General features: G+C 44.5%; 1 protein-coding gene across 6 annotated transcripts in view; it reads right to left on the reverse strand.

Annotated features, from left to right (window-relative positions):
* Positions 1-371: 371 nt before the first annotated feature.
* The window catches only part of dapk2b (death-associated protein kinase 2b), a 56,448-nt gene continuing 43,430 nt past the window's right edge, over positions 372-13,389 (reverse strand). For 2 of the 6 annotated variants that reach the window (XM_045705948.1, XM_045705949.1), the window contains 7 exons: positions 12,646-12,694; positions 11,705-11,731; positions 11,433-11,585; positions 9,093-9,138; positions 7,812-7,901; positions 6,382-6,465; positions 372-3,941 (listed from right to left, as the gene is read on the reverse strand). In XM_045705948.1, the coding sequence (XP_045561904.1) occupies positions 3,861-3,941; positions 6,382-6,465; positions 7,812-7,901; positions 9,093-9,138; positions 11,433-11,585; positions 11,705-11,731; positions 12,646-12,694 (530 nt within the window). In that variant the 3' untranslated portion in view covers positions 372-3,860. The remainder of the gene's footprint in view (positions 3,942-6,381; positions 6,466-7,811; positions 7,902-9,092; positions 9,139-11,432; positions 11,586-11,704; positions 11,732-12,645; positions 12,695-13,389) is intronic. The other 4 variants (XR_006761468.1, XR_006761465.1, XR_006761466.1 and 1 more) reach the window with 4 other exon arrangements.

Raw genomic sequence — 13,389 nt, forward strand, 5'->3', positions numbered from 1 at the left:
AAGTGATAGATGACCCCACTCTACATGTTAATGTTTTACATGGATGTAAATTGTAAAGTATTTTGTCTGTAATGTCTTTTTCGTTATGAGTTGGACACCAGTAGGACTAGCTGTCTCCATGGCAACAGACCCTGAATGAATGGTTATAACTACTGTAGATACAGAGTGAATAGTTATAACTACTGTAGATACAGAGTGAATGGTTATAACTACTGTAGATACAGAGTGAATGGTTATAACTACTGTAGATACAGAGTGAATGGTTATAACTACTGTAGATACAGAGTGAATAGTTATAACTACTGTAGAAACACAGACTAAGCATGAGGCCTAAACAAGACCCATAATAATCATTCATCTACATTAATGACTTCAAGTTTTAACAAAAGCTGTTTATTATTTTTTTTAAACAAATACATCGTTTTTGTTGAACAGCGAAGCCTCCAGCATTGAATCACAAGAACGAACATGCTGACTACACCGGGCGCGCGCTCGCATGCGCGCGCACGTTGATTTTGTCCAGACACAATCAGGTTGAAATATCAAAACGAACTCTGAACGAATTATATTTTAATTTGGGGACAGGTTGAAATACACTAAACATTCATGGACATTTAGTTCATTTGTCCTGGGATAAAATTAAACATTCATGGACATTTAGCTCATTTGTCCTGGGATAAAATTAAACATTCATGGACATTTAGCTCATTTGTCTTGGGATAAAATTAAACATTCATGGACATTTAGTTCATTTGTCCTGGGATAAAATTAAACATTCATGGACATTTAGCTCATTTGTCCTGGGATAAAATTAAACATTCATGGACATTTAGCTCATTTGTCTTGGGATAAAATTAAACATTCATGGACATTTAGTTCATTTGTCCTGGGATAAAATTAAACATTCATGGACATTTGTCCTGGGATAAAATTAAACATTCATGGACATTTAGCTCATTTGTCCTGGGATAAAATTAAACATTCATGGACATTTAGCTCATTTGTCTTGGGATAAAATTAAACATTCATGGACATTTAGTTCATTTGTCCTGGGATAAAATTAAACATTCATGGACATTTAGCTCATTTGTCCTGGGATAAAATTAAACATTCATGGACATTTAGCTCATTTGTCTTGGGATAAAATTAAACATTCATGGACATTTAGTTCATTTGTCCTGGGATAAAATTAAACATTCATGGACATTTAGCTCATTTGTCCTGGGATAAAATTAAACATTCATGGACATTTAGCTCATTTGTCTTGGGATAAAATTAAACATTCATGGACATTTAGTTCATTTGTCCTGGGATAAAATTAAACATTCATGGACATTTGTCCTGGGATAAAATTAAACATTCATGGACATTTAGCTCATTTGTCCTGGGATAAAATTAAACATTCATGGACATTTAGCTCATTTGTCTTGGGATAAAATTAAACATTCATGGACATTTAGTTCATTTGTCCTGGGATAAAATTAAACATTCATGGACATTTAGCTCATTTGTCCTGGGATAAAATTAAACATTCATGGACATTTAGTTCATTTGTCCTGGGATAAAATTAAACATTCATGGACATTTAGCTCATTTGTCCTGGGATAAAATTAAACATTCATGGACATTTAGCTCATTTGTCTTGGGATAAAATTAAACATTCATGGACATTTAGCTCATTTGTCCTGGGATAAAATTAAACATTCATGGACATTTAGCTCATTTGTCCTGGGATAAAATTAAACATTCATGGACATTTAGCTCATTTGTCCTGGGATAAAATTAAACATTCATGGACATTTAGTTCATTTGTCCTGGGATAAAATTAAACATTCATGGACATTTAGCTCATTTGTCCTGGGATAAAATTAAACAATCGAGTTGTCGATACACAAGGTACATTTTTTTCCTGGATCTCAGAAGATTTTTTTGTTTGTATGTTCTCTCCCCACAGATAAAAGGGGAAGTCTAGTTTTTAGTAACCTCTCCTCCTTCAGTCTTCTTCTTTGGACTTTATAAGGCGGTTGGCACCCAGCTTTAAGGTACATTACCACCACCAACTGGCCTGAAGTGTGGACCTCAGTTTATCTTTCATTCACCCACGTGGGTATATGCTCCTAACAACCAATAAGGAGATGGGAGAGGCGGGACTTGCGGCGCGTTCAGCGTCACACAAATAGAACCAAGGTCTATTTTAGCGCCTGGCTACGCAGACGCTCGTTGACGAGCGCCAGCAGTTTCGATGAAATTTATTGATTAACATGTATGCGCACAACGCGAGAGGTGTGGTCAGCATGTACGACCCACTTAAGACACAAAATCCTCATTTCATGAATATATCAAAACTTGAACATTTCAGTCGTACAAAGTAAGGCCAGTTTTCAAGAGAGATAATACACATCCTTACCTAGATGTGCAGTACATGGGAATGAGGAAGTTAGTCACTTATGAGGAGAATAGCAGAATGAGGAAGTTAGTGACTTAATGAGGACAACAGCAGAATGAGGACAACAGCAGAATGAGGACAACAGCAGAATGAGGAAGTTAGTGACTTATGAGGACAACAGCAGAATGAGGACAACAGCAGAATGAGGACAACAGCAGAATGAGGAAGTTAGTGACTTATGAGGACAACAGCAGAATGAGGACAACAGCAGAATGAGGACAACAGCAGAATGAGGACAACAGCAGAATGAGGAAGTTAGTGACTTAATGAGGACAACAGCAGAATGAGGACAACAGCAGAATGAGGACAACAGCAGAATGAGGACAACAGCAGAATGAGGACAACAGCAGAATGAGGACAACAGCAGAATGAGGACAACAGCAGAACGAAGTTGGTTATTTAAGACAATTGGATAACAACATTAAATTAATTATATGTGAGCTGTCCTCTATCCTTTCCACTGTAACCCTAACCTGTACCCTAAATCTAACCTGTACCCTAACCCGCACCCCAACATATACCCTAACCTGTACCCTAAATCTAACCCCAACATATACCCTAACCTGTACCCTAAATCTAACCTGTACCCTAACCCGCACCCCAACATATACCCTAACCTGTACCCTAAATCTAACCTGTACCCTAAATCGCACCCCAACATATACCCTAACCTGTACCCTAAATCTAACCTGTACCCTAACCCGCACCCCAACATATACCCTAACCTGTACCCTAACCTGTCAACTGTAACACTAACCTGTACCCTAACCTGTCCACTGTAACACTAACCTGTACCCTAACCTGTACCCTAACCTGTCCACTGTTACCCTAACCTGTACCCTAATCTGTACCCTAACCTGTCCACTTAAACCCTAACCTGTACCCTATCCTAACCTGTACCCTGTAACCCTAACCTGTACCCTATCCTAACCTGTACCCTATCCTAACCTGTACCCTGTAACCCTAACCTGTACCCTATCCTAACCTGTACCCTATCCTAACTTGTACCCTGTAACCCTAACCTATAACCTATCCTAACCTGTACCCTATCCTAACCTGTACCCTATCCTAACCAATACCCTGTAACCCTAACCTGTACCCTATCCTAACCTGTAACCCTAACCTATAACCTATCCTAACCAGTACCCTGTAACCTGTCAATTGTACATGTACATTTCTACAATCTAGATAGCTTTTACAGAAGGCAGGGATTCAAATAACATTTCTGTTGGCACTGAAATCACTCCATAGGAAACACTATCAACGCGTTTCATCTATTGCCCCAGAATGCTGTGCAACAAATAAAATACATTGTATGGACAGCAGTTTTTGAAGTAGTCTCTGTGACTGCTTTCGGACCAATCATGTTTGCTACAGAAACACATTCAACAAATTCGAAAAAGACAGGCAGGTTTCAGGAGGTGTTGCTTCTCTTCCTGGTTCTGGGTCTTTTCTTCATGATCATCTCCGTCTCCTGGTCGCTCTCACAGTCCCTCTGGAAGTATGATGAAACAACTGAACTTAACCTGAGCTGCAAACCTTATCCCGAGCTGCAAACCTTAACCCGAGCTGCAAACCTTAACCCGAGCTGCAAACCTTAACCTGAGCTGCAAACCTTAACCTGAGCTGCAAACCTTAACCCGAGCTGCAAACCTGAGCTGCAAACCTTAACCTGAGCTGCAAACCTTAACCTGAGCTGGAAACCTTAACCCGAGCCGCGAGCTGAAAACCTTAACCCGAGCTGCAAACCTTAACCCGAGCTGCAAACCTTAACCTGAGCTGCAAACCTTAACCCGAGCCGCAAACCTGAGCTGCAAACCTTAACCCGAGCTGCAAACCTTAACCTGAGCCGCAAACCCGAGCTGCAAACCTTAACCTGAGCTGCAAACCCGAGCTGCAAACCTGAGCTGCAAACCTTAACCTGAGCTGCAAACCTTAACCTGAGCTGCAAACCTTAACCTGAGCTGCAAACCTTAACCCGAGCTGCAAACCTTAACCTGAGCTGCAAACCTTAACCTGAGCTGCAAACCTGAGCTGCAAACCTTAACCTGAGCTGCAAACCTTAACCTGAGCTGCAAACCTTAACCCGAGCTACAAACCTTAACCTGAGCTGCAAACCTGAGCTGCAAACCTTAACCTGAGCTGCAAACCTTAACCTGAGCTGCAAACCCGAGCTGCAAACCTTAACCTGAGCTGCAAATCCGAGCTGCAAACCTGAGCTGCAAACCTTAACCTGAGCTGCAAACCTTAACCCGAGCTGCAAACCTTAACCCGAGCTGCAATCCTGAGCTGCAAACCTTAACCCGAGCTGCAAACCTTAACCTAAGCTGCAAACCTTAACCCGAGCTGCAATCCTGAGCTGTAAACCTGAGCTGCAAACCTTAACCCGAGCTACAAACCTTAACCCGAGCTGCAAACCTTAACCTGAGCTACAAACCTTAACCTGAGCTGCAAACCTGAGCTACAAACCTTAACCTGAGCTGCAAACCTTAACCTGAGCTACAAACCTTAACCTGAGCTGCAAACCTTAACCTGAGCTACAAACCTTAACCCGAGCTGCAAACCTGAGCTGCAAACCTTAACCCGAGCTGCAAACTTTAACCTGAGCTGCAAACCGTAACCTGAGCTGCAAACTTTAACCTGAGCTGCAAACCTTAACCCGAGCTGCAAACCTTAACCCGAGCCGCAAACCTGAGCTGCAAACCTTAACCTGAGCTGTAAACCTTAACCTGAGCCAGAAACAACTGTTGTGCACCACCCTTACCACTCAACAACATGCATCAAATTGCAGCATACGGTTTCCTTTGCATTCAGAGAATGCTGTCACTCTGTCTGTCACACTTCTGTTCCCAAAACGACTGAATGTACCGTGTGAAACCATGAACTGAGTTAACTGTTACTTATTTTAGTTTGAGAACTAACAAAATAACATGTCTGTTGAAAACAGAAGCACGCCAGCATTCTGCATCGTGACAGTACCCAGGCAGCATATTTATAACATCTTTCACAGGGACTGTACTGTTGCCTACTGTATACTGCTAACACCACATACTGTATACTGCTAACAACACATACTGTATACTGCTAACAACACACACTGTATACTGCTAACAACACATACTGTATACTGCTAACACCACATACTGTACACTGCTAACAACACATACTGTACACTGCTAACAACACATACTGTATACTGCTAACAACACATACTGTATACTGTATACTGCTAACAACACATACTGTATACTGCTAACAACACATACTGTATACTGCTAACAACACATACTGTATACTGCTAACACATACTGTATACTGCTAACAACACATACTGTACACTGCTAACACCACATACTGTATACTGCTAACACCACATACTGTATACTGCTAACAACACATACTGTATACTGCTAACAACACATACTGTATACTGCTAACAACACATACTGTATACTGCTAACACCACATACTGTACACTGCTAACAACACATACTGTATACTGCTAACAACACATACTGTATACTGCTAACAACACATACTGTACACTGCTAACAACACATACTGTATACTGCTAACAACACATACTGTAATAAAGTCATGCTGCCATAGACCTGCTGTAGATCTGATCTAGGTAACCCATAGACCTGCTGTAGATCTGATCTAGTTAACCCATAGCAGTGATAACTAATGTAGATCTGATCTAGTCTGGATAAGATGACTACAATCTAAATGAAAACGGCCGCAGTGGAAGCTGCTGAGGTGAGGATGGCTCATAATAACGTCTGGAACGGAACAAACGGAACGGCATCAAACACATGTTTGATTTGACTCCATTCCACTCATTCCCGATCCGGTCATTACCACAAGCCTGTCCTCCCCAATGAAGGTGTCACCAGCCTCCTGTGGACTACACTGTGAGCTCCTATTGTACGCACCTCGTCCTGGGCTGCCAGCTTGGGATGTCCTTTCTTCATCATACGAGTCAAATGGTTACAGAGCGACACGATTCTGAAGGAAAGCTGTAAAGGGGGAAAGAGTTCAGAGTGATAAGAGCCTCCGTCTACACAAATCAAACCGGGCCGTGAGGATGGGAGGAATGTAGGCCGGGAGGCTGGGAGGAATGGAGGCCGGGAGGCTGGGGGGAATGTAGGCCGTGAGGCTGGGGGGAATGTAGGCCGGGAGACTGGGGGAAATGTAGGCCGTGAGGATGGGAGGATGGGAGGAATGTAGGCCGTGAGGCTGGGGGGAATGTAGGCCGTGAGGCTGGGAGGAATGGAGGCCGTGAGGCTGGGAGGAATGGAGGCCGTGAGGATGGGGGGAATGGAGGCCGTGAGTCTGGGGGGAATGTAGGCCGTGAGGCTGGGGAGAATGGAGGCCGGGAGGCTAGGAGGAATGTAGGCCGTGGGGATGGGGGGAATGTAGGCCGTGAGGATGGGAGGAATGTAGACCGTGAGGATGGGAGGCTGGGGGGAATGTAGGCCGGGAGGCTGGGAGGAATGTAGGCGTGAGGATGGGAGGCTGGGGGGAATGGAGGCCGGGAGACTGGGGGGAATGGAGGCCGGGAGGCTGGGAGAATGGGGGAAATGTAGGCCGTGAGACTGGGGGGAATGTAGGCCGTGAGGCTGGGGGGAATGTAGTCCGTGAGGCTGGGGGGAATGTAGGCCGGGAGACTGGGGGAAATGTAGGCCGTGAGGATGGGAGGCTGGGGGAATGTAGGCCGTGAGGCTGGGAGGAATGGAGGCCGTGAGGCTGGGGGGAATGGAGGCCGGGAGACTGGGGGAAATGTAGGCCGTGAGGATGGGAGGATGGGAGGAATGTAGGCCGTGAGGATGGGAGGAATGTAGGCCGTGAGGATGGGAGGAATGTAGGCCGTGAGGATGGGAGGCTGGGGGGAATGTAGGCCGGGAGGCTGGGAGGAATGTAGGCCGTGAGGATGGGAGGCTGGGGGGAATGTAGGCCGGGAGGCTGGGAGGCTGGGGGGAATGTAGGCCGTGAGGCTGGGGGGAATGTAGGCCGTGAGGCTGGGGGGAATGTAGGCCGTGAGGCTGGGAGGCTGCGGGGAATGTAGGCCGTGAGACTGGGGGAAATGTAGGCCGTGAGACTGGGGGAAATGTAGGCCGTGAGACTGGGGGAAATGTAGGCCGTGAGGATGGGAGGCTGGGGGGAATGTAGGACGTGAGGATGGGAGGCTGGGGGAAATGTAGGCCGTGAGGCTGTGGGGAAATGTAGGCCGTGAGGCCGTGAGGCTGGGTTGGAATGTAGGCCGTGAGACAGACAGACAGTTGTGATTAGGAGAGAAACCAAGTCCATAAATTAATTCCCCCAGAGGTTTCTTTCCATACCGTGTAATGTGTGTCTGTTTTACCTTCCACCTGCGTCGGGCGTATTGCCTCCTGAAGTTCTCCAGATTGACTACTGACTGTCTCTTGACCAGGGCCTGTCTGGAGTCCAACGGCTGCAGGGGGACAACACACACATACACAAACACACACGGATAAAGACAGGGATCTATACCAAGGTAATCTATGGTAAGCAGCAGTGTTGTGTCCGATTCAAGACCCGGAGCAAATCGAGACCGAGTCAAGACCAAGGGAGGGGGACAAGACCAGAATAATGTGAGTCCAATTCACGACCATAAAATCACGACCATGAATTCATGACCATGATAAGAGTTCAACATGTCCAGTATTTCTGTGTTCATATTTCAGAACAACATAGTGGTGATAAAAAATTGCCATTCTAAAAAGTAGTACAAACCCAAACACAGTGGGGGAGAATGGGCCTTCTACACCTTCAAAGAAGGGCTAAGGATTAATAAAAACATGTTTATTTCATTTATTTAACTAGGCAAGTCAGTTAAGGACCAATTCTTAATTACAATGACGGCCTACCAAAAGGCTAAAAGCCTCCTGTGGGGACGGGCCTGGGAGAGTGTCCATGATCGTGTCTTTGAGGGACGGGGCCTGGGAGAGTGTCCATGATTGTGTCTTTGAGGGACGGGCCTGGGAGAGTGTCCATGATCGTGTCTTTGAGGGACGGGCCTGGGAGAGTGTCCATGATCGTGTCTTTGAGGGACGGGCCTGGGAGAGTGTCCATGATCGTGTCTTTGAGGGACGGGGCCTGGGAGAGTGTCCATGATTGTGTCTTTGAATGAAGAGATGGAGATAAAAGTGTCCAGTGATATTAAGTCCTCTTCCACTTGGGAACTTCACAGTCCTATTGATCAAACAACCATGAAAAGGTAGGCTCTCCTTCCCTATATGCACTCTCCTTCCCTATATGCACATGTTATCCAGAGCGTTCTTGACTAACTATTACGGTTTTTACTCGCTGTAGCAGTGCTGGTTAGGCTGGTTAGGCCTTTATTTTTGCCTATATTTACTGACACCGGTCATATTCAGCAGGTGTGTTGCACTTTCGTAAATTCAGCAGTCCTCTGAAATCGGTGTAGATAGGCAGAGTGAATTTACGAAACCAAGATATTTAACTGTATAACAGTCGTTGAAGTTCTTAATAGCTATAATCAAATGACTCCTGCATCTCTGGCTGTGTTTTAGCCACCGAAAAACAACATGAGGGGAATGTTATAGTCAAGCTTCAAAGTGTTCAACAAATATAAGATAATAATAATAAACCATGTCATTACCTGTATCCAGGGATGATTCAGAGCACCGTGGATTGTCAACCGTTTTCTGAAAGGCGAAGAACAACAGTAAAGGTTTGTTAGCTTAGCGAGGGGACGCGCGCACACAAACACACACACACACACACACACACAAAGAAGTGTTGTCGCTCTATGAAAACAGATGTTTGGCAAGTGAACAAGTCCCATCCTGCCTCGACACTGACAACCTCTGGGGTATGCATGTACTGTAGGTTCCTTCAAGGAAACAAGTCCAGTGACTAATCAATTAACAAAGAAAGATGTATACTGGAGGGATGCTAGTCCTGAGCTACAGGCAGTTAGATTTGGGTATGTCATTTTAGGCGAAAATTGGAGAGAAAAAAAGGGGTGGATCCTTATTAAGTATGCTCCCTTTAATTCTCTCTCTCCCTCTCCTCCTAGGACCATGCCTCAGGACTACCTGGCATGATGACTCCTGGCTGTCCCCAGTCCACCTGGTCGTGCTGCTGCTCCAGTTTCAACTGTTCTGCCTGCGGCTATGGAACCCTGACCTGTTCACCGGACGTGCTACCTTGTCCTGGACCTGCTGTTTTGGACTCTCTCTCTCTCCACCGCAACCTGCTGTCTCTAACTCTGAATGATTGGCAATGAAAAGCCAACTGACATTTACTCCTGAGGTGCTGACCTGTTGCACCCTCTACAACCACTGTGATTATTATTACCTGACCCTGCTGAAATCCCAACTCTTTAAGGAATACCTGGGATAGGTATTCCCCCCCCCCCTAAAATATTTAGATGTACTATTGTAAAGTGGTTGTTCCACTGGATATCATAAGGTGAATGCACCAATTTGCCACCCCTCATAGCCTGGTTCCTCTCTACCCGGCACAGCCAGAAGAGGACTGGCCACCCCTCATAGCCTGGTTCCTCTCTACCCAGTACAGCCAGAAGAGAACTGGCCACCCCTCATAGCCTGGTTCCTCTCTACCCAGTACAGCCAGTAGAGGACTGGTCACCCCTCATAGCCTGGTTCCTCTCTAGGTTTCTTCCTAGGTTCTGGGCCTTTCTAGGGAGTTTTTCCTAGGGAGTTTTTCCTAGCCACCGTGCTTCTACACCTGCATTGCTTGCTGTTTTGGGGGGTTTTAGGCTGGGTTTCTGTACAGCACTTTGAGATATCAGCTGATGTAAGAAGGGTTTTTATAAATAAACGTGATTGATTGATGTTAAGTAACACACACTAGCTCTGAGCAATCAGTGTTTTTTGAGGTTGTTTCAGTTTGATTATAAAAAAAATACCTTTATTTGTTTTAAATCTACATCGAAAACAAGATAACTAAATGCGCTATACATTATGTGGGTTGAATGCTGTAACAACACATAATAAAACAATGAATCGAAGTCCCCATGGTGGTAGTGACTGTCCATTACTGCCGATCATTTATTAACCACCAATTATTCACATGACTTTAATAACCTATTTCAGTTGTTGTGTTTTATTACGTTAGGTTTATTTTTATGTTATTTCCTTCCAAGTCGTCATCTCTATGAAGCTGCTGCCTGACAAAAATCCCTGTTTTAGTAAATAAGGCATAACCTTTTATGACCGCTGAATAGCACCTATCAATGACTTAGACGATGTGTTTTCAGGTTAAGGTAACTTGTTAAAAAAAAAAACTGCCCTCTATCCCCCTCCGTCGTTCATTCTTCTGTGTCTGCCCCACACTTAAAATAAACACACAGACCGGACAAGGAGGCGCGCAATGGATTATGGTCATTGTAGTTAATTACCACATTTTCTGCACTAAACTATGGTAGAATATTGGCCTGTTGGAAACTACAACTCCCTACTACATCGCACAGTTTAGGCTGGATCTGATTTATCTCTAGAGAAACTACAACTCCCTACTACATCACACAGTTCAGGCTGGATCTGATTTATCTCTAGAGAAACTACAACTCCCTACTACATCACACAGTTCAGGCTGGATCTGATTTATCTCTAGATAAACTACAACTCCCTACTACTCAGTCTGTATCTGATTTATCTCTAGAGAAACTACAATTCCCTACTACATCGCACAGTTCAGGCTGGATCTGATTTATCTCTAGAGAAACTACAACTCCCTACAGGAAAACCCTGAAGAAAACAGACTTCAAAATAATTTTACCGAAGTCGGTCAATTAGTTGTTTAAAAACGGAAGAAAAAAAAATAACCTCCATTTTGATTCATCGCTCGGCACTGATACACACAGGGGTCAAGGTTCACAGATCTCTCCTCTGCAGCTGGCTAGCTCAGAACTCTACCCACTGGCCTTTATTCTCATCTGACCTTTGAACTCCAGGCGAGAACTGAATCTAACCTGGTGTCTTTTTCCAGTAGTTGTCGTATAAAGCTTTTGGCCAGCTCACTGGTCCTGCTGAATAACTGGTCATCGAACTCGTAGGCTATGGCTGAGATGTTCCCAAGAGTTTCCTGCTTCGAATCCCCGAGGAACGGTGACGCTCCGCTCAAACTGAAAACACACACAAAGAGTCCACGAGTGACACTGTGTCCAAACTGTCACATCAATACATTTATAAATCAAGCAGCGCCATGTATTTCCTAAAAGAGGTTTTAACAGTTTCTACTTACAGTATGTAGGTGATGACGCCGATGCTCCTGTGATAGAAGAGGAGAACAACAAGGTTCATCTGCTGAGATGATTCACAGCCTGTCTGCTGTCCTGTCCTGTCCTGTCTGCTGTCCTGTCTGCTGTCCTGTCCTGTCTGCGCTGTCCTGTCTGCTGTCCTGTCTGCTGTCCTGTCCTGTCTGCTGTCCTGTCCTGTCTGCTGTCCTGTCCTGTCCTGTCTGCTGTCCTGTCCTGTCTGCTGTCCTGTCCTGTCTGCTGTCCTGTCTGCTGTCCTGTCCTGTCCAGTCCTGTCCTGTCTGCTGTCCTGTCCTGTCTGCTGTCCAGTCCTGTCCTGTCCTGTCTGCTGTCCTGTCCTGTCTGCTGTCCTGTCCTGTCTGCTGTCCTGTCTGCTGTCCTGTCCTGTCCTGTCTGCTGTCCTGTCCTGTCTGCTGTCCTGTCCTGTCCTGTCTGCTGTCCTGTCCTGTCTGCTGTCCTGTCCTGTCTGCTGTCCTGTCTGCTGTCCTGTCTGCTGTCCTGTCTGCTGCCCTGTCCTGTCTGCTGTCCTGTCCTGTCTGCTGTCCTGTCTGCTGTCCTGTCTGCTGCCCTGTCCTGTCTGCTGCCCTGTCCTGTCTGCTGTCCTGTCCTGTCTGCTGTCCTGTCCTGTCCTGTCCTGTCTGCTGTCCTGTCCTGTCTGCTGTCCTGTCTGCTGTCCTGTCCTGTCTGCTGTCCAGTCCTGTCCTGTCCTGTCTGCTGTCCTGTCTGCTGTCCAGTACTGGACTGGTGTTGACTCCGTAGTGAGGTTGGTGGATGGAACCCATGGTGTCTGTGTGTATATCTATCTGTGTGTATCTGTGTGTGTGTGTGTGTGTGTGTGTGTGTGTGTGTGTGTGTGTGTGTGTGTGTATCTATGAAGGCATGTTGTATAAATTAAACTAATGAGTGTGAGGTAGTTATCAGCTCTTACCACATGTCTGCTTCTAAACCCAGAGGCTCATAGTTGACGACTTCTGGAGCTGGAAATACACATTATCACAATACATTATCACAATACATTATCACAATACTACTACACAATACATTCTCACAATACATTATCACAATACAGTCTCTCCACTACACAATACATTATCACAATACAGTCTCCACACTACACAATACATTATCACAATACAGTCTCTCCACAATACATTATCACAATACTACAATACCACTACACAATACATTATCACAGTACATTATCACAATAAAGTATCTCCACTACACAATACATTATCACAATACATTATCACAATACTGCAATACCACTACACAATACATTATCACAATACATTATCACAATACATTATCACAATGCAGTCTCTCCACTACACAATACACATTATCACAATACTACAATACTACTACACAATACATTATCACAATACCACTACACAATACATTATCACAGTACATTATCACAATACATTATCACAATACAGTCTCCACACTACACAATACATTATCGCAATACATTATCACAATACATTATCACAATACTACAATACCACTACACAATACATTATCACAATACAGTCTTCACACTATACAATACATTATCACAATACTACAATACACAATACATTATCACAATACATTATCACAATACATTATCACAATACAGTCTTCACACTATACAATACATTATCACAATACATGATCACAATACATT

This window comes from Salmo salar, chromosome ssa23, assembly GCF_905237065.1.
Source record: "Salmo salar chromosome ssa23, Ssal_v3.1, whole genome shotgun sequence".
NCBI classification, from domain to species: domain Eukaryota; kingdom Metazoa; phylum Chordata; class Actinopteri; order Salmoniformes; family Salmonidae; genus Salmo; species Salmo salar.